This window comes from Spinacia oleracea, chromosome 5, assembly GCF_020520425.1.
Source record: "Spinacia oleracea cultivar Varoflay chromosome 5, BTI_SOV_V1, whole genome shotgun sequence".
NCBI classification, from domain to species: Eukaryota; Viridiplantae; Streptophyta; class Magnoliopsida; order Caryophyllales; family Amaranthaceae; genus Spinacia; species Spinacia oleracea.
Window position 1 is genome coordinate 47,102,305 of NC_079491.1, and position 19,395 is coordinate 47,121,699.

A 19,395-nucleotide genomic window follows, 5' to 3' on the forward strand; every position below is an offset into this window, starting at 1 on the left:
CTTCACAATATGTTTTCTTTTTGAAAGTTTTTTTTTCCTGTTTATTGAAATAAGCACTTTTTCTGTGTTGAATTTGAAGAAGAAAAAGATGCAACACGTGGACAATCTTGTGTATAACGAAGTTGAAATCAAGAACTTGGAAGCTTTGTCTTCGACTCTAGTGATTAGTTCCAGTAAAGTTAAGAATGTCAAATTACAAGTTCAACTTACTGTTTTTCGAAAAACAACTAGTTAGATTAATTTTATTTTCAGTGTGATCTTTTGGGTTTTTTCCTTGATGTAGGCACTGGTGGAGGGAAAATCCGTCATTCCGGTGGCAGTGATCAGAATGAGGGATTTTACGTTGGTTACGGTGAGGGATGGGTGTAACTTTGAAGCTTCTGCCATGGCTATGGAGGTCGAAGAATGGAGAAGGAGAAGAGGAGGGCGACGACTAGGTTTAGGATGCTAACCTAACCTAATACCATGTGAGAAATAATTCCATGAATTATTATTGATTATCTAAGGTCAATATATACAAACTATCAGTTACAATGTAGCGCAATCTAAGGTTACTAATTATGAAAATTAGAAACTAATTTAAACATGATATTTACTAAATAAATAAATACATATTCTATCAGTGAGTAATTAGGAGTATAATATCCTAAAGAAAAAGATACAACTCATTGTAATCCTATATAATTTCACTACTAACAAACAACTACTACAACACTCATATCCATGTGTTCCTACACATTTCCCCCCCTCCTAATATTGTTGGCAATTACACCTTTAAACTTGTACTTTTCTCAATAGAAAGTGACTGGAATTCTTTTGTGCGATTTGGCCAACTCTTGTTACTATCTTCCGTTAAAGCTCCATGAATACTTTGGTACCGTGATCTGAATGTTTCAACTAACAATCAAACATTAAGCAATGTACCAAGTGATAAACACCTTACAATGAAACATAAAGCACCCTCAATCCTCAATCCTCAATCATATCCTACGATGTAAATGTTTAAAAATAAACTGGTAAGTTGTTTTGATACTAATCTTATATACCATTAGGCATCAGGCTTGATGAATGAAGTTGCAATTGCCACAAGTAATAAGCGACATTTTATTCTAGATGAACATCCTATAATAAGTCAATTTGTTACTGTAGTTGTTACCTTTGGCGAAAATTTAATGGCCTAGCTCTTGACAAGAGTAGACAGGGACAATTTCCAGCAGCATTGGTCTCATTTTCTGTTTTCTTTTCCTATTTCAGCAACAACAACAACAAAAAAAAGTAACTGAGAATGAGCAAATCACTTGAAGAATAACTCTACAAATAATGACAACAAAAGTAATCTTGTATTCTAACAGACTAACATGAACATGCAAATCACTTGAACCGACTCAAGGACTTATAATATTTATAACGAGGATGCTCTTTTGCACCATTTCAAGGGGAGGTACGTGATTTTAAGGAGGGATCAGGGCTGCAAAATCTTTTACTCCGTGTGTCAGTAGTGATCGTGATCATGCACAGATGCTAAGAGGAAAACTAACAAAGCTCTCACCATTCCTTTACTAGATGTTTGAATGCAAACTCTGTCATCTTTCTTGGTCTTATGGCCTCGTCACTCATTTATTAGACAAATTCCACATCGACATGTGTAAAATAGCAATAATCCTCCAAGGGAAAGCACCCCAATAAATTCCAAAATGATCATGAATCCAAGAGCTGTGATATAGTAACCAATCAAGTTTGTGTTAGAAACAACACAACAATAACCAATTATATCTGAACAATGTGGGCCTTAGCTGCTAAGATTCTCATCAAGGTGCTAAATGGGAAAGAAAACTTCAACAATGGCTTACCGATTAATTATGTGAACAAATTTCACTAATGCCTGCTAACTATAGACACGAGAAAAGTGTATATATTATGGATACAGTTATATGTTTAGTACCGTGTGTTGCCTTAGAATTCAGTGGCCTTCTCTTGATAAGATTGACATTAACCTCTGTAAGAAGAAACTTTGATATATTTTCTGCACAATTAGGAAAACATCCGTAGTTTCCCATGTCATTCATCACCATTTTTAATATTGCAACATATTCAATAGCCTGTAAAAAAAGATGTAGTCAATTGTATAAATAAATGTCTAACAATATACAAGACATGTCTTTGCTTTTTTGGCACAAAATTAAAGGTACATATTGTGTTATACTTATAAGTCAATACAAGAAAAGGACATAATTTAGTCACACATTTAAAGATAAAAAAAAGCTAGAAAAATGATTGAAATTCGTCACAACAATTAACATGGCTGAGAATATGAAAGAAAATTTCAAAATAGACTCACTACGACTTAGTGAATGTGAAAAGGAATTCTCTTACACACGAGTTTTAGGAGTTATGCTCAACTCCTCAGTTAATAATCACTGATAACATGATCAAGTACTTCGTATTCTATGAGCATATACAATCTCTAAATACTTGGTGACTTCACTTGGTAGTACGACTTATAATTCACCTTATGCTATAGTTTCTCTTTCGTTAAACTAATGAATTCTACTATGTAATCAATTTATTAGAACTGAATCAATCAAGAATTTCCTTTTATCAGTTAAACTATGAAAAAACAACAAAAAAGTGAGCACAAGTATAGACTTACATGGTATTTTAATTGCCTGACTATGTTATTACAATCATCAACTGTTGCCTGAAATCTCAAACCTCTAGCCTTGACCACCAAGTGATCTGAAATGGTGACAAAAGTCTGAAGCGGCTGCCACTGGTAACTATTTTTAAGCTTGAGTTCAGTGGTACTGATAAGTTGTACTGGAAGGATGGCTTCTAAAATTCCAGAAGTTACTTCCATGGAAAATATAACCATAAAGTCAGACTTGTTCCCTGTATTATTACAAGCAGGAATATTATTAGATTTGAGAAACATTAAATTAGGTGAAAAAATTGACATTATTAGAGCATGGAGAGCAATACCCAAGTTCTAAAGGGGGGTTTTCATTTTTTTGACAAGAAGTCTCTGGTTAAATCATGGAATCCAGACATTAGTGTTCACAAGGAAGATGTCAAAACTGTTCCTATGTGGGTACAACTTGCTGGCCTTGATTATCTGTATTGGGGTGAGAAGAGTGTTTACAAAATGGTTGGCTTTATTGGTGAACCTGTCAAAATGGACCAAGCTACAAAAAAACAAGGACAAATTGCTGAGATTGAATGAGGTAAGGGAATGCATGGGTTACTGTTTAATTATCGACATAAAAGCTTCTGGGAATTATTTTACATGGAAAAATAAGAAAGGTGATGCCAGGAGAGTGTTTTGTAAACTTGTTAGAGTCTTGTCAAATGATGCTTTGAAGGATCTTCTACCTACTGCTGAAGTGTCCTTCATGACAGAAGGGGAATATGATCATAGTCCAACTCTTTTAAGAGTTTACCCCGTGAGCAGTGGAAAAAAGGACCTTTGAATTTTGTAAAATTCATAGAAAACGTTAAAAGGGTTTAGCAAGAGAATGTTAAACGTTAAAAGGATTATTGGGAAGTGGTGGAGCCCAATATTGTCAATGTTGTTCAAGATTTCTTTAGAAATCAATAACACCATTATCACGATGGTGCCTAAGGTAAAAGTTTTGCATTTGTCGGTGAATATAGGCCAGTTGCATGTTGGAATCTTTTGGTACAAGATAATAACTAAGTTGATCAATCACCTTTGCTTTGCAGATGATCTTTTAATCATTTGTAAAGGTGAAGTAAAATCTACTTACTTATTTCTCAAAGGTCTAAAACTTTTCTACTCCACTTATGGCCTTCATGCCAAGAAAGGCAAATCTGAGATGTACAATGTAAAATCTACTTACAAAAATGACTGATTTGACAGGCTTTAGCACGGGAGTATTTCCTTTTAGGTTCCTAGGGTTGCCCTATTTGTACTATAAATCTCAGAGCAGCCGGTTGTGAGAAGTCAGTAAAAAAAAATAGTATTTAAAATCAGGGCCTGAGCACAAGGAACCTCTCCTTTGCAGAGAGAGTTCAACTAATAAACTATGTTCTGATTAGTGTCCATAGCTATTGGGTTCAAATATTTCTTTTGCCAAAAGTTGTTCTACATAAAATCATTAGCATCCGCAAAAGTTTTCTTTGGAAAGGTGATGCAAATAATAACATACCTGACTATAAAGTGTAGTGTAGGAATGATAGGTAGGAAAGTGAATGCAAACGATAGGAATTGGTTTACATCTTTGTAAACATTCCTTGGTCTGTTTTTTGGCCTTAGTATGTTTTTTCCCTTTGTTTCCTAAGTGTCCTACCTAGTAGGTTTGCTTGCAAATCGGATGAAGATTAGGTTGTGTGCAATTTTTGATTGACCAAAAAAAAGAAAAAAAAAAGACATGTCTACAATTTAGTAGAGACAGTTAAAAACACCAATACTTTGGTTAGCTAGACTCTTTCTAACTAAGACAAGAAGTAGGCAAACTCTTAAAGAGAGACAACAAAAAGAAAGTTTTAAGATGTCATCCCACTACTCTTAATCATGGGATAGTGAGATTTGAGAAGAGAAGATCTTACTCAACTTACAAATCCGTGTGGATCTAAGGTTTTGTTGAAGTGAAGAACAATTTGCTGATATGTTTATAAACTTCTGACATTTACTCCTTTTCATAATCCGAGATTAAAATTTTATTGTAAAGCATAGAGCGGTGAAATAGGAAGAAAATAAGTAGTTGGGACCAAGAGTAGTTTGACAATACTAATGACAATGACGAAAGTTTATTTAGGCTTTGGGCAGTTCTCCTAAAAGATTTTCCTTTATCTAGGCTAACCTTAAAAACAAGAATATCAACATTGAACCAAAAGATAAGCGTACTTGCACCCAACCTTTGATACAGTTACACCCTAGAGTATGTTCCTGGGTTTTATCTATTATTCATTCATCATAAGTTAAAGAAACCTCTAGCGAGGCACACTGGCAAATCTGAATATTAACAAACATACCTTGAAAGTGAGGCAGATCTGGATCTCCAATTAAGAACTCAAATTTATTCCTTCCCATCTCATATATCAATGATCCACTATCTTCATTCTCATACAGAATGATGTGTTCAGGGGTTATGATAAAAGGAGGATCATTGACAGGTTCAACAGAAATTGTGATATTCAAATCAGTAACTCCATTTTTGTTTCTTGCAGAGACTATGATTGTGTCATCGCCATAAAAGTCTTCATCCCTGATCAATGTACAAAATAAAAATATAATTTCCATAAGGGGATAAATAAACAACTTTAAGTACAATAGGTGAAGGGAAAAGGACTTGATTAAACAATGAGAACCATTTGAAAACAGCAAACACTATAGATAGGCAACATAGTTGACAGAAAATAAGCGTGAATCATAATATTGATTGAAACCAAATACCCGAGATACTGAATTGACTGAAGGGCCATGTTTATTACATCCACGTAGCCTGATAAAGTCAATGCCTTAGCTTCTTCACCATCCTTAGTCACAACAAATCCACTCCATATTGGTTCCCAAAATTGCATCATCATTGAGGAAAGGGATATTGTTCCAGAGATTGCACTTAAAGATACAGAGATATTCTCCACTGAATCAGGATATATAACCTCAATACCATGAAATCCACTGCCAGAAAATAAAATCATGTTAGTTTAAATCAACTACACTGTGTAACTAACAACAATCATGTAATAAAATGTAGCAGTTCATTACCCAAATTTAGGACACAAAACGTCTTCACTTCCCTTCCATGATGTAGACAAAGATAAGAGCTGAGGTGGGATGCTAAGTACAGAAATGTTTACTGATGCAGTAGCAGTATTTCCATTCAGGTCATGTATAGTATATGAGAAAGAGTCATTTCCATAAAATCCTTTGTACGGTGTATATCTAAAAAGCAGACCACTCTGCAACACTGAACCAGAATGTGGCTGCCATATTATAAAAGAAAAAAAAAATGAGCAACAAGCCAGGAAAGAAAATGTTCGATACTATATATCGTACATCAAGATTATCCAAATCTATAAATTTTGAATAAGGACCAATTCAGTGAGATTGAACTGGATGTAGAGATGGCTATTCCCTTTTCAATCTTCGGAATTGATAACTTTGGTTTGTTATTCAAGAAATCCTAAGAAAATCTTATCCATACTGCACTAGCAGAAATCTTAATCAAAGACAAATTCTCATTTAAATAAAAAAAAAACCTACATTAGAAAATTCAACGATTGTAGCATTTTCACCAGCAAAGTAATCATTTTCAAGGGGATTGAAAGCAACTGATTCATCCTCCCATACATAGACTGAGTCATCATGAGCTTTAGGAAAATATTCACCTGCAAGACAGTATAAGAAATAGATATAAGGTACTAAGAATCTGTTTCAACAATAATAAAAAAAAAAAGGAACGAAACAAAAATTTTAAACAAAAATAAAATAAAAATAACTTTGATAAATGTATCAAATAAAGTTAGGTACAATTAGTCATTCTGCACTTACTGCTGTATACATTGATCCCAAAAGGACAAGGTAAGAACTTATTGCCATCAAATGTTGCACATAGTTCATAGGTGCCAGTATCATTAGCCTGATATTGGCCTGTATACAACCCATTGTTATTGTCCAGGAACATCCAGGTTATAAAATCCGAGTGGTTTATGGAACCTATCTCCAGTTTTAGCTTTGATTGCTGGGACAAAACTGGGTTGGAAAAGGAATCCATAAGCTGAATGATCACCTCATTCCTCACTAGCTTCTGTACTTTCGGTGCATATTTCACTACTCCTGACAATGATATATTAACCTCACCTGTTGCATATACCGAAACTAGCATTGTTAAAATAACTCAAACTCAGGAATACAAGATAATGTATCCTCAACTAAAATGGAAAACAATCTCTTGTCTCCAAAAAACAGTAGTTTCAGATTAGGATGATACAGCCTACAGGTTCTATTTCCTTGATTATAACCAAAATTAAAAAAATAACTCTAATGTAACCGATCAAGAGCTTATTTATGTACACAATAACAAATATCATGCTTTCACGAGGCATAAATTAAATGGATTAATTCTATACAACATACTAAATTAAGTTTACTCAACGATAAGGTAATATCTTAAATTCTAGGAAACACAACTACACTGGACATAACATTGTTTTTGCTTACTGACAGAAGTTATATATTAGCTATCTCAATTTTTCAGTTGTAAAAGATGAGAGAAGAGTATCTCCTACTGCAGACTTTTTTGTTCTCACAGTCACACAAATATGCATTTTATGAAAACCACAGATAGATGGGGGGTACCTGCTATCACTTTCTCTTTCCACAACTGACCGCCATTCAATGGAATATTTCCACACAGTATGAGAATGTCGTACTGTCCACTCTTTTCAGGCGTATATAGTACACCATATGTATGTGCCACAATTTCCTTATTACCTATAGTCTTCAATGAATAAAAAACTTCTATTAGTCTGGAGTTTTGAAAAGCAATAGGAAGGTGTTGTTATGATACGATTCTTGAGATGTTGTTCAACATACACTATGATTGTGTTCAACGGATGGACTAGGAGAAACTTCAGAAGGACTCATAGCATTAGCCATACCATTTGATTCCTCTAGAGGATAAATTGTAGGCAATACCATATATGATTCTTCTACACATGCAACTTGAACTTGAAGCATTCTAATCTCTATTGGACAGGGATACTGATAAGCATCTTTCAGATAAACTGAAAATCTTGCTTCTTGTCCAGCAACTGAATGATTCAAACCAGATCCATTGACGATGCTATTGAACCCATCGCAGCTACCTGTTCATATAACATAACTCTAAATTTAAACTAAACAGGTAAAACAAGTTCCTTTAGTAATTGCTGACAACAAGGAATTTCATAGACTTTTGTGCAGAAAAGAAGAAAGTATTGGAATCTCAGGTGCTTCAGTGCATGAACCAGCAGCATACTGCAAGCGTAGAGGATATGCCAGAAGAGAAGGAAACTTCAAGAACAAGAAAACAAAACAACTCAACCAGTTTTAGCTAATATCACTTTCGTACCAATTGAAACAATAAATTCATAAGGCATATTGGAGATGCTGGTGTTATGCTTTGCATCATAAACTGTGAGTAGGAAGTTTCCCGGTTCCAATGCTCTGAATGAAAGTAATTGGATTCCTGGGGAGAATATTCTGAAGTTGAGATCTGGTACAGGTATAGACAGTTTGGTGGTCTTGTCGAAAATCTCTGCATCAAATGGATAAAATCCAGGAACTAGATTTCCATATTGATCAAGCTGGTAAATGAATATTTCCATTTCAGATTGATACTGTGATATGTTTGTGCCATATTTCCACTTTGCTGTACACTTGGAAACATCAATTGGACCTGTTCCGTCACTATTTAGTGTCAAAACCAATACAACTAAAATGAACTACAATAGCTCAGTAAAAACATCTAAGAATTGATGACAGTATCATAAAAAACCAAGTAGGAACATGTAACATATTACAGAAAACATAAATCAACAGTGACAAACATCTGATTAATGGGGTTGAATGTTCAGCAAGGTCTAAATAACAGAAGAACATTCAATAGCAATATAGCAGGAAGAGTAGTATAACCTGAGTGCACCTTGAAGGGAAGGGGAGATCCTCGCAAAGTTTGATTATGCCTTTGTACTTGTAGCAAAAGATCTCCTGCTGATGAAGCAATAAACTCAATCTTAAGATAACCATGATTATTCCAACCCAGACAAGTTACACTGAGGACATTGACAGCAGAATTATTTGCAAAGGATTCAGAAAGGTTAAAGATATATGAATTCAGGTCTGCATTTGTTGAAGGAATGGTGTTTCCATAGGCATCTTTAGGAAGTATCAGAACCATAGCCCTTGTTCCGGCTTCAAATTCATCCACGTAGTCCATCCATGATACAATAGAGACAGCTGGGTGCATTATACCTTGAATAACGAATGTGATATAAGTCCACTTATAAAGCCATGTAGATAATATAAACTATGGTTTATGCACCCTGGTGCACAATGCTCACTGTGCACCCTGGTTTTAAATGAACATATAGTTCAAATACAAAGAACATATTATTCATACCCAAAGAACATATAGATAATGAACATATATTTCAAATCCATAGAACATATAGTTTAAATATTTCACTAATACATGTACATTGAAATCATTCTCCATGTTCATTAGATTTTCAATAAATGTTCAACAGGGTGCACGATGAACACTGTGCACCCGGGGGTATAATCCAAATTGCGACTTACCTGGGTTAACAAAGAAATGAAGCGAAGAATCAAGAACTCCAAAATGATCATCTGTGACGAGGACATTAAACACCCCAGCAAGAATAGGAACAAAACAAATACTCCAAGAGTTAAGATCATCTCCAAAATTGTAATATAAGCTAGATATATAAGTGCTGTTTCCCGCCTTTTCATTCACGGAAACTGTAGGGTTGAATGATACATTATAAGAATGGGGATCAAAATTCCCAAGTATTTTGATGTTCATGGTTATGGTATCGCCTGCAATGTACGTATCCTTGTTTTCCAACCAACTGAACACGAACGCCGGCTTCGATTCATCATCTGCAAAACATAATGCAACCAAAAATAAGTATCTTCTATATGAGAACACATTTGTTTTACTGACATTTGGGAATTCTGAATTCTGAATTCTGAAATATGAGTACTTGGGTCACCAAGAATTGGACTGAAGGCGAAAAGGACTAGTAGGAAGCCATAAATCACAAGTTGATGTTGAATGACCATTGTCAGAGAAATTTAGAGGTTTTGTGACAGTAATTTGAGTTTTAATGCTTCTTTCAAAGCAGCAACTGCAACTTTTAGGCGGGGAATTTCCTGTAACTGCCTAACTGCCTCTGAGGGTGTAACACTTATTTTAAAAGCACTTGAAATTTCTAAATATAAATCAAATTGTGAATGATGAATATCTTTCTAGGGGTTGGGTTGCTGTACTTTATCCAAACTGATGAATATCTTTCTCTGTCCGATTGTTTTATAGTAGTAGACCAGTAGTAGGGGTGTTAACTGTTAAGTCGGTGATCAAGAAACAGAAAATACCGTTTCTTGATTTTAATTTAAGGAATTAATTAATTAAAGAGGATTTTTTTTATTCTTTTACTAATTAATAATATTTGCAAAAAATCAGTTATGTTAAATAGTGTATCAGTAACTACTACGCGGACTATAAGAAAAAAAAAAGTATGCAGAGTATAATCATCAAGTGATCTAGTCGTCTCGATAATGCAATCACAATTATGCATATCTTGTACGTAAATTGTTGGAACAAGTTGAAACGAAAAACAAAAACAAAAATCGGAATCTAATTAAATTTTAATTAGCAGCTTCATCATTATAACTGCTATTGCATGTTATGAAATATTGGTACCGAGGTTTTAGGGGAAAATGTTATGTTGTAGAGTAAGTGATATGAGTACAAGCAGGAGGCTAATCTTTTAGCAGCTTTGTGCATGTTTTCCTGCTTTATAGATGGACCTGACTCCAGAGTGAGTGGGATAAAAGAAGCCTTTGAGTAAACGCTGATTCAGAAACCCATTATGGAAAATATTGGATTATTGGCATTATCCAGAGTATTGATGCTAAAAACATTTTTTGCACGATAAAATTGCAGCATTAGAAGTATTCTGCAGAGTAATTTGCATCTGTCAAAGCTTGTAAATAAATAGATTCTGCATCATGTGTTGACTTCTGAACATCCTTGACTGCAAGCGACTCTAGCAAAGTTACTGTTTATGCCAAATTTCGTATGGTCGACCTTTGGTTGGGACATAGACGACTAGATTAAATATAGCAAATAAATGACAGGAAATAAAGGGCAGAAAATAAAGAGAGATGAGACAAGAGATGGTGACGCGGAAAACCCGAAAGGGATAAAAACCGCGGGTGGCAATGAGTCCACCAATCTACTATGTTGCGGGCGTAAAAAGCCTAGTTGAGTACAAATACAATGTTTATTTGCGTGTATCTATAAATGTAGCTGATAATAACCCATAAGTAAAAGGTCGTATAGGATCGTAGGTAGATTGGGATAATACCGCTCGTAATACGATAGAAGCTAGGTATTCCGAGGCATGAAGTATATATCAGGAAGAAAGTATTTGGTTAGTACGTATTTTCCATCCAAGGGACTTAGGCAGTGATGATTAGGAGAATGGTGGGAATAAAATATAGTAGCTAATGTATGGAAAGTGATGGTGGAATGCTTATGTGGAGGTAATAGAAACAAGCTCCTTCTTGTTAATTGTCAGAGCTACGGGAGAAGTAGCATTAGGGGAATAGTGTGATGATAATGCCCTGTCTTCTCTAGGGAGGTATCCGGTTGGTCTTTATATAAGACTTTAGGTGCGGTATTTGTTGAGAGAGTTGTGCTAGTAGTGCTCCTTGAATCGCTCAACTGACTCCTTGATCTCCTCCAACCGTTTGCTTTATCTTTGCTAACCTCTTTGACCTTGTCCAACAAGTCTTCCATGACTCAGCTACAACTGCTCCTTAAACACAGGAACCGACCACGAAACGCGCGGTACGAAACGACCCATAACAGTAGCCCCCATTTTTCTAATTGTAGCGAGCCGAAAGTTAGGAAAATAATCTTCAAAGCCTATCACCGCGTTCATTTGTTGTCGATGCTAATCTGTCATTGTCTTCGTCCTGTCCGTCGTCTTCCATACTTAATCATGATCAATGACGTCGCCACTTGGAGTCATCCATGGTTTCTGACACTTGATGTCGTCATGCGTATATTGGCGTCTTCATGTCGACGTTGGTGTCATCAACTTTGATGTAAACCTGACATCTTGTGAAAGGATCGTTTTGCTTAACGAACATAAGACAACAAAATGTAATTCTTAAGAAGCCTGCTCGGAAACACGTTAAGATGTAACTTTAGTTAGGTATCTGGCGTCATGGCCAGCTTCGTGTCTTCGTCCGTCATCTAATGCTTACGAGCGTCATGGCCAACTGTTGTATCTTGGTTTGTACTCTGATGTTAACAGGCGTCATGGCCAACTGTCGTATCTTAGTCTGTCGTCTGATGTTAACATGTGTCATGGCCAACTGTTGTATCTTGGTTTGTACTCTGGTGTTAACAGGCGTCATGGCCGACTATTGTATCTTAGTCTGTCGTCTGGTATTTACGAGCGCCATGGCCGACTGTTGTATCTTAGTTGGCCGTTTGATGTTTACAGGCGTGCCTCTATTGTCGCTGTTGTGTGACATCCATTGTATGCAGGAGATATAATCCTCTTCGTTTGTTCGTAGTCATGCGAAGAATTTGGAGAGGGAAGTCGCGTCGAGTGGGCATAAGGTCGAATTATTTTAGTCGGAAGTAATGTCGTGTGAGGGTAGGTGGCAGGCGATTAAGTTGAGGTTACAGGTGAATGAAGTGGATGGTTCGAAGCAGCCATATGACGAATGTCAGGAAGAGTCGAAGGCTTGCAAGGTTTTCTATAACACGAGGACAAGGGATAAGATGTTTTGATGGTGTAGTCTATGGCATAAGACTTTAGCCTATGGGATTCTTAGAACAGCAATTTAAGTAGGTTTTGAGCATTCTGGGCTTGCTTTGTTTTTGGTCAGTGTTGAGGGGGAAAGACATGTGTTTTTCTATTTTGTATTTGGCGATTGGTTAGGCGTTTGGACAAGCGTCGGGGGTGCATACATGTCGGTAGCTTTTACGCTGTCTCTGTTGTTCGCTGTGGAATAGATGTCACCTATGAGGTACTCAAAGAACGAAGTTATGTGCGCATAAATAGTACCTGGGTCGTCTGTAGTATTCGCGCTTAGAAGCGACATGTCATCGTTGGGATCCAATTAGTTTAAGGGTCGTGACCATGGAGACGTTGTCGCTTGTAGTTGATAGCGTCGTTCGTTGATGTCGTCTTCTGATGATGTCGTTCGTTGCTGTTGTCGTTGGTGATATCGTCAACAAGTGATCTGTAGAGAATAGAAAAGGTAGAGGTGGACGTTCGCTTGATGCGATGTTAGCGTTGATTTTCAAATAAATAAGATGAAACATAAATATAATATAATGGCGTTTGGAAAGATATATTCAATGCGACAGATAACAAAAACTGAAATTGAACTTTAATCGTAGTGTCTTGAAAAATGTAATAAATTAATTAACGCACGAAGTAAGTGTTAGATATTACTTAATATGGGCTCGTGTAACGAAATTACGTCGTGTCGCTGACTGTCCCTTGATGACAATTCTACAATCAGCAGCATTGTCCTGATGTCGTGACACCTCTCGTCGACGATCTTGTTTTCGTTCCTGAGATCATTGTCATCGCTTGTACCACCGTCGTCACATCTGGCGTCGTCCCGTCACGTTGAATGAGGTCGACACATCGCTGGTCTTGACATTGTCCATTCTAACGTTGGTCGACTTATTGGTTGATCCTTTCTTGTTAATCGGTTGACGTCCTATCACTTGTCGTCTTTGGGAAACCCAATGACTTCTCTTTATCCGCCTATTTCGACATGTGATAGTGGTTGAGCCCCCAATGTTTGTACATTTGTCTTAGCGTCGTACCTGTTACCAAAATCTCACGACAAGATCACCATGAAAATAAATTGTATCACATCGTTAGTTAAATTTCAAAGTTGTAACAAGTATATTAAATTGAACTGGAGTATGTATTATCTTGCCTCCCTGTGGCGGCTTTAGGAAGATATCATGACTGAAGTCGGCCACAGATATGATGACGTTTGTATATATTTGACGTCGTACATGCGTGCCAGCATGATGCAACCTCTAAACGTCCTGTCAAGTCAAATTACCTCGAAACAATTTGATAAAATGATTTAGTCATTAGAGAAATCGAGATATTCATGGTGCGATGCAATAGTTTATTAGTTAACTTGATGAATGTTGAATACGAGACATATTAATACAAGAGAACAACAATGAATGAATTGAAATGAGAAACTGTGTGAAAAATAGTTTAGAAGTTACTCATGTGTCATCATGGTCATTGATGATGATTATTCGACATTCCGATTTCCTTAGCTTTCTCAGTAGAGGCTGGTGGCGTCGTGTCATCGGTCATTGCCATCTCGTGGCGTCGGGGCGTACCGTCATGATCAAGGTAATTTGTTGTCATACATACATGTTTAACGACAAGAAACTTCTTGTCGTCATGGGGGTAACCGGAATGGTCGTGTCCTGCTGTCGTGACTTGCTGCCGTGGCGTCATGTTGTGCCGTCGTGACCTCATGTCGTGTCGTGACCTCGTGTAACACTATCACCAAAGAAATTAAAAATGTTAGATATTTATTTCTATGTGTCATACTTGATGCCAAATGATTTCTTATCTTCTTGTGTGGCTGATCGCGTCCTGCTGTCGTGACATGTTGTTGTAACAACGCGTTATGATGTGCTGATGAAGAACTTGGTGATGAGGACATGGGAAAAGGACACGTCGTTGCGTTTATGATGTCAAGTGGTTTGATGTTGGTGTGGGGTGAAAATATGATGACATGGAAAGTGTGATGGCGAAAGGTTAATTTTTCGAGAGGTGATTGTGTTGTAGGCTTGGCAATGTTGATGTGGGAAGTCACTTTGAGGTGTTATGTTTTTTGGGTCCGGTTGTGTGAATAGTCATTTGATGTTGAGCCCCCGATGTCATGTACCTGGCTAACATCTTGTATATAACCACATTCTCATATGAAGAGTTTATTTTTAACTAAACTTGAAATCATAACAAGCGACATGCATCAACATGGCAATAATAATTCAGATATTTTCGAAAATTAAATCGCATCAAAAATATCGTATGAAATTTAAATCAAATAAAGTATACTATATTCTCACGGCCTTCTAACGTTGGTCGCCTGCTTTACTCACGACCTTGCCAAGTGACACGTCAGTACCTGTAGAGAAGACAATACTTGGCGACACGACATGATCAAACGACAAGTGGTGACGACGTTAGTACAAAAAGTGGGATAACAACGTATAGCATATATTTCAAAGTGCTTTTGGAAATTAAAACAAGCAAAGTATACTATCTAAAAAGCAAATCAAGTAAAGTATACTATATGAAAATTAAATGAGATAGAGTATACTATATGCTCCCCTGTGGCGACTTCAGGACAACTACAAATTCTCCAATTTGATACTTGGACTGAAGTTAGCCACAAAATCTAGTATTGCCGACAATTTGTTGTTGAATCTCCATTTGTCGCCTTCGTTTTTGGAGACGTCGTCGACTGATGTGGAGGTGACGTCGGACGAAACTATGTTGACGTCATGTCATTGGTGGATGACGTCACGTGTTCGCATCTGTTTTAGTGACAACAAGGACTAGAAACAATATTAGTTTAAATTAAAATCACTGGGGTTGAGTTTTATACCATACTTCTCGCGACGTCAAGTGATCAAATCGTCTCGAGATCTTATCAAGGTACGAGACAACTCATATTGTATCTTGTTTGTGATGACATCTGCACGATGGTCTGTGACGTCTAGACCGAAACCTGTCACGTATTCGAAAACGAGGCCAAACGATTAGAGTTGAATATTACAAATATTAGTACCTATTTTCGATGTCATCAAGTGTTGGTGTCGTTGTTGTCACGATATGCATCATCTAGGTTGAATTCGACCACTGCAACGCATCACTTCTAGCGATGACACCTGCTGATGTCGACACCTGATCTGGCGACGACATGTACCCTGACGTCATACCATATTCCATCGACCAACGAGCCTGGCGACGACACCTGACCTGCTGACGACACTTGACCCGTCGACGACGCCTGACTGTCGACGACACCTGATCCGTCGGCGACACCTGACCCGTCGGCGACGCCTGACCCGTCGACGACGCCTAACCCGTCGACGACACCTAACCTGTCGCCGACACCTGACCCGCCGACGACACCTGACCCGTGACGACACCTGACCCGTCGACGACACCTGTCATGTCGACGACATGTGCCCTGACGCAGCTCCATTTCATGGTGGCGACACAGTATGACAACAATCCCTCGCCTGGCGGTAACTTTATTGGTGAGCCCAAGTGGGTCGAATATTGTGTTTGAGAGGATATTTGTGAATATGTGTTTGAAGATAAATCTAGCCATCTCCCCACAGACGGCGCCAAACTGTTTATGCCAAATTTCGTATGGACGACCTTTGGTTGGGACATAGACGACTAGATTAAATATAGCAAATAAATGACAGGAAATAAAGGGCAGAAAATAAAGAGAGATGAGACAAGAGATGGTGACGCGGAAAACCCGAAAGGGATAAAAACCGCGGGTGGCAATGAGTCCACCAATCTACTATGTTGCGGGCGTAAAAAGCCTAGTTGAGTACAAATACAATGTTTATTTGCGTGTATCTATAAATGTAGCTGATAATAACCCATAAGTAAAAGGTCGTATAGGATCGTAGGTAGATTGGGATAATACCGCTCGTAATACGATAGAAGCTAGGTATTCCGAGGCATGAAGTATATATCAGGAAGAAAGTATTTGGTTAGTACGTATTTTCCATCCAAGGGACTTAGGCAGTGATGATTAGGAGAATGGTGGGAATAAAATATAGTAGCTAATGTATGGAAAGTGATGGTGGAATGCTTATGTGGAGGTAATAGAAACAAGCTCCTTCTTGTTAATTGTCAGAGCTACGGGAGAAGTAGCATTAGGGGAATAGTGTGATGATAATGCCCTGTCTTCTCTAGGGAGGTATCCGGTTGGTCTTTATATAAGACTTTAGGTGCGGTATTTGTTGAGAGAGTTGTGCTAGTAGTGCTCCTTGAATCGCTCAACTGACTCCTTGATCTCCTCCAACCGTTTGCTTTATCTTTGCTAACCTCTTTGACCTTGTCCAACAAGTCTTCCATGACTCAGCTACAACTGCTCCTTAAACACAGGAACCGACCACGAAACGCGCGGTACGAAACGACCCATAACAGTTACTAACTGCTTATTGGCATAGGTTGACTTCTCATGTGTTGAAACTTGCCAAGGTTCAGTGTTAACTGTTAAGTGAATCTTCATATCCTTTTCTGAAGCAATCAGGAAAACTAAGACACCCATCTGGACCAACTGACATATTCTCATCTAGTTGGGACAGTCATGTTAAGCGTGCACCTTCTCGTTCTTCTATGTTCTGCATCAACCTGTATTTATCATCTTCATCAAGTTCAGAAGCTCAAAGACAGCTTGGGAATCTTCCATTTCTGCCAAGCCCCTCTGCACCTCGATTAACCAAGATCCAATTGTTTCTTAATGACGATTCAGACCGTGATGCATTCAGAGATTTTCTTTATTTTTCTGAAAGCTTGTCTGATGGGGACTATGATGATGTTACTTGCGGAAGTGACTCTTTGGCATTTCCAGAGCATTTGGAGCTACAATTATGTCTGACGAACTACACTTAGCTACTAACTGATATCGGAGAAAATCCTGGAATGGATGTAAGTGCTCTCATAGATACAGAGTAGTCATTACTCATTAGTCATGCTCTTAGAACTAGCTGAATAAAAGAGATTCTAACCAAGTCTTTGTTCCTTGGGATATATAATCAATTTGTGAATGTTGTTTTGGTAATTTAGGCAGATGAACGTTCATGAGATATTTATTGTTCACTGATTTTCGTTGTGTGTTTCTATTAAGTTTTTTCGATAGCAAATTAGTGGTCTTCCAGTAGTGGTATGAGATATCTATTTTGACTTTGATGTAAAAGAATTAAGAATTATCTGCTTATAATTTTGAAAATTTTCGTCTTTTGGAGACTGGAGATGGCTCTGAGATGCTTGCTTTCTGTTAACTCGAACTTGTTCATAGGCAAAACTTTGCTTTATTTAATTGAATGGTGAATTGTTTTCTTTTCCAATTATTTGCAGTGAATATGTCAACATTTTTCGTACTTTATGCGTTTTGACTTGTGCGTGGTTCAATTTTGAAGGTGAAATATTGGATGGGCTTCCCGTGAGCTGTGATAGCAATGATGACACCAGTGCTCTTCTGCAGTCTTTGGAAAACTGTTGCTGCTGCCAGTCCAGAATGTGAGCAGCTGTGGCGGAAAATCAATTCCAGAACTTCTTTCATTTATGTGAACTGATACCGCTCAGTGTCAATGCTTTGCTTAGCTCTTTTCCAGCTTACTGCTCTGCCATTAAGGCATAACACAAAACTAAACTGTGATCTGAAATCATCTATGTCGGTTTGAAAGCTTGCGTCCGTAAAGCCCTTAACAATCAACTCATCAGTTTCACCATAGACAAGAAATTGATCCTTTGTCCTTTTCAGATACTTTAGGATATTCTTGGCAGCAGTCCAATGCTCCTCTTCTGGGTCCGACTTTTACCTGCTCGTTGTACTGAGTGCGAACGTAACATCCAGCCTTGTACAAATCATAGCATACATAATAGATCCAATAGCCGAAGCATATGGAATCGTACGCATCTTTCTACGCTCATCGGATGTTTTGGGACACTGGGTCTGGCTTAGATATATGTCATGTGTCATGGGTAGATATTCTCTCTTGGCTTCCAACATATTGACCCGAGCTAGCACCTTATCAATATAAGTACTTTGGCTTAATCCAATCATCGCTTTAGATCTATCTCTATTGATCTTGATGCCCAAGATGTACTGTGCCTCTCATAAGTCCTTCATTGAGAAACATTTTCCAAGCCAAGTCTTTGCAGGCACCAGCATAGGAATGTCATTTCCAATAAGTAGAACGTCATCAATATACAAGACTAGAAATGCAATTTTACTCCCACTGACTTTCTTGTATACATAAGACTCGTCTAAATTTTTGATGAAGCCAAATGCATTGACTGCTTAATCAAATCGTATGTTCAAACTCCTGGATGCTTGCTTCAACCTATAAATGAATTTCTTAAGCTTGGGTACATTTCCCGCATTCTATGGATCAACAAAACCCTTCGGTTATGTCATAAACACAGTCTCCTCAAGAACGTCATTCAAGAAGGTAGTTTTGACATCCAATTGCCATATTTCATAGTCATGAAATGCAACAATTGCAAGAATTATCCAAACAGACTTAAGCATCGCTACTGGAGAAAGCGTTTCATCGTAGTCAACGCCTTGAACTTGTCTGTAACCTTTTGCTACCAATCTAGATTTGTATACATATAAATTTCCATCTTTGTCTTTCTTCAATTTGAAGACCCATTTGCTTCCAATAGGTGTAAACCCATCTGGAAAATCAACCAAATCCCAGACTTCATTTTCAAACATGGACTCTATTTAATATTTCATGGCCTCTAACCATTTTGCGGATCTTGAGCTCGTCATAGCTTGTTTGTAGGACATAGGTTCATCTCTATCCA

At 37.5% G+C, this 19,395-nt stretch overlaps 1 protein-coding gene across 5 annotated transcripts; it reads right to left on the reverse strand.

The window, feature by feature from the left end:
• Positions 1–567: 567 nt before the first annotated feature.
• Positions 568–10,009, reverse strand: LOC110776107 (protein GAMETE EXPRESSED 2). 5 transcript variants are annotated; one of them, XR_008921914.1, is made up of 16 exons: positions 9,733–10,009; positions 9,305–9,628; positions 8,639–8,977; positions 8,076–8,402; positions 7,559–7,830; positions 7,322–7,463; positions 6,515–6,823; positions 6,227–6,351; positions 5,729–5,946; positions 5,414–5,641; positions 4,993–5,225; positions 2,651–2,889; positions 1,943–2,023; positions 1,550–1,713; positions 1,157–1,245; positions 568–884 (listed from the first exon to the last, which is right to left on the reverse strand). XR_008921914.1 is itself a non-coding variant. In XM_056830200.1 (14 exons), exons 1-14 carry the CDS (start codon positions 9,809–9,811, stop codon positions 1,610–1,612), a joined length of 3,096 nt encoding a protein of 1,031 aa, XP_056686178.1. In that variant the 5' UTR covers positions 9,812–10,009; the 3' UTR covers positions 1,549–1,609. The 5 variants fall into 5 exon arrangements, 1 of the variants encoding a protein (XP_056686178.1); XR_008921913.1 differs by having other exon boundaries at positions 1,943–2,099; XR_008921916.1 differs by lacking the exon at positions 9,733–10,009 and having other exon boundaries at positions 1,943–2,099; positions 9,305–9,355; positions 9,507–9,615.
• Positions 10,010–19,395: the final 9,386 nt, after the last annotated feature.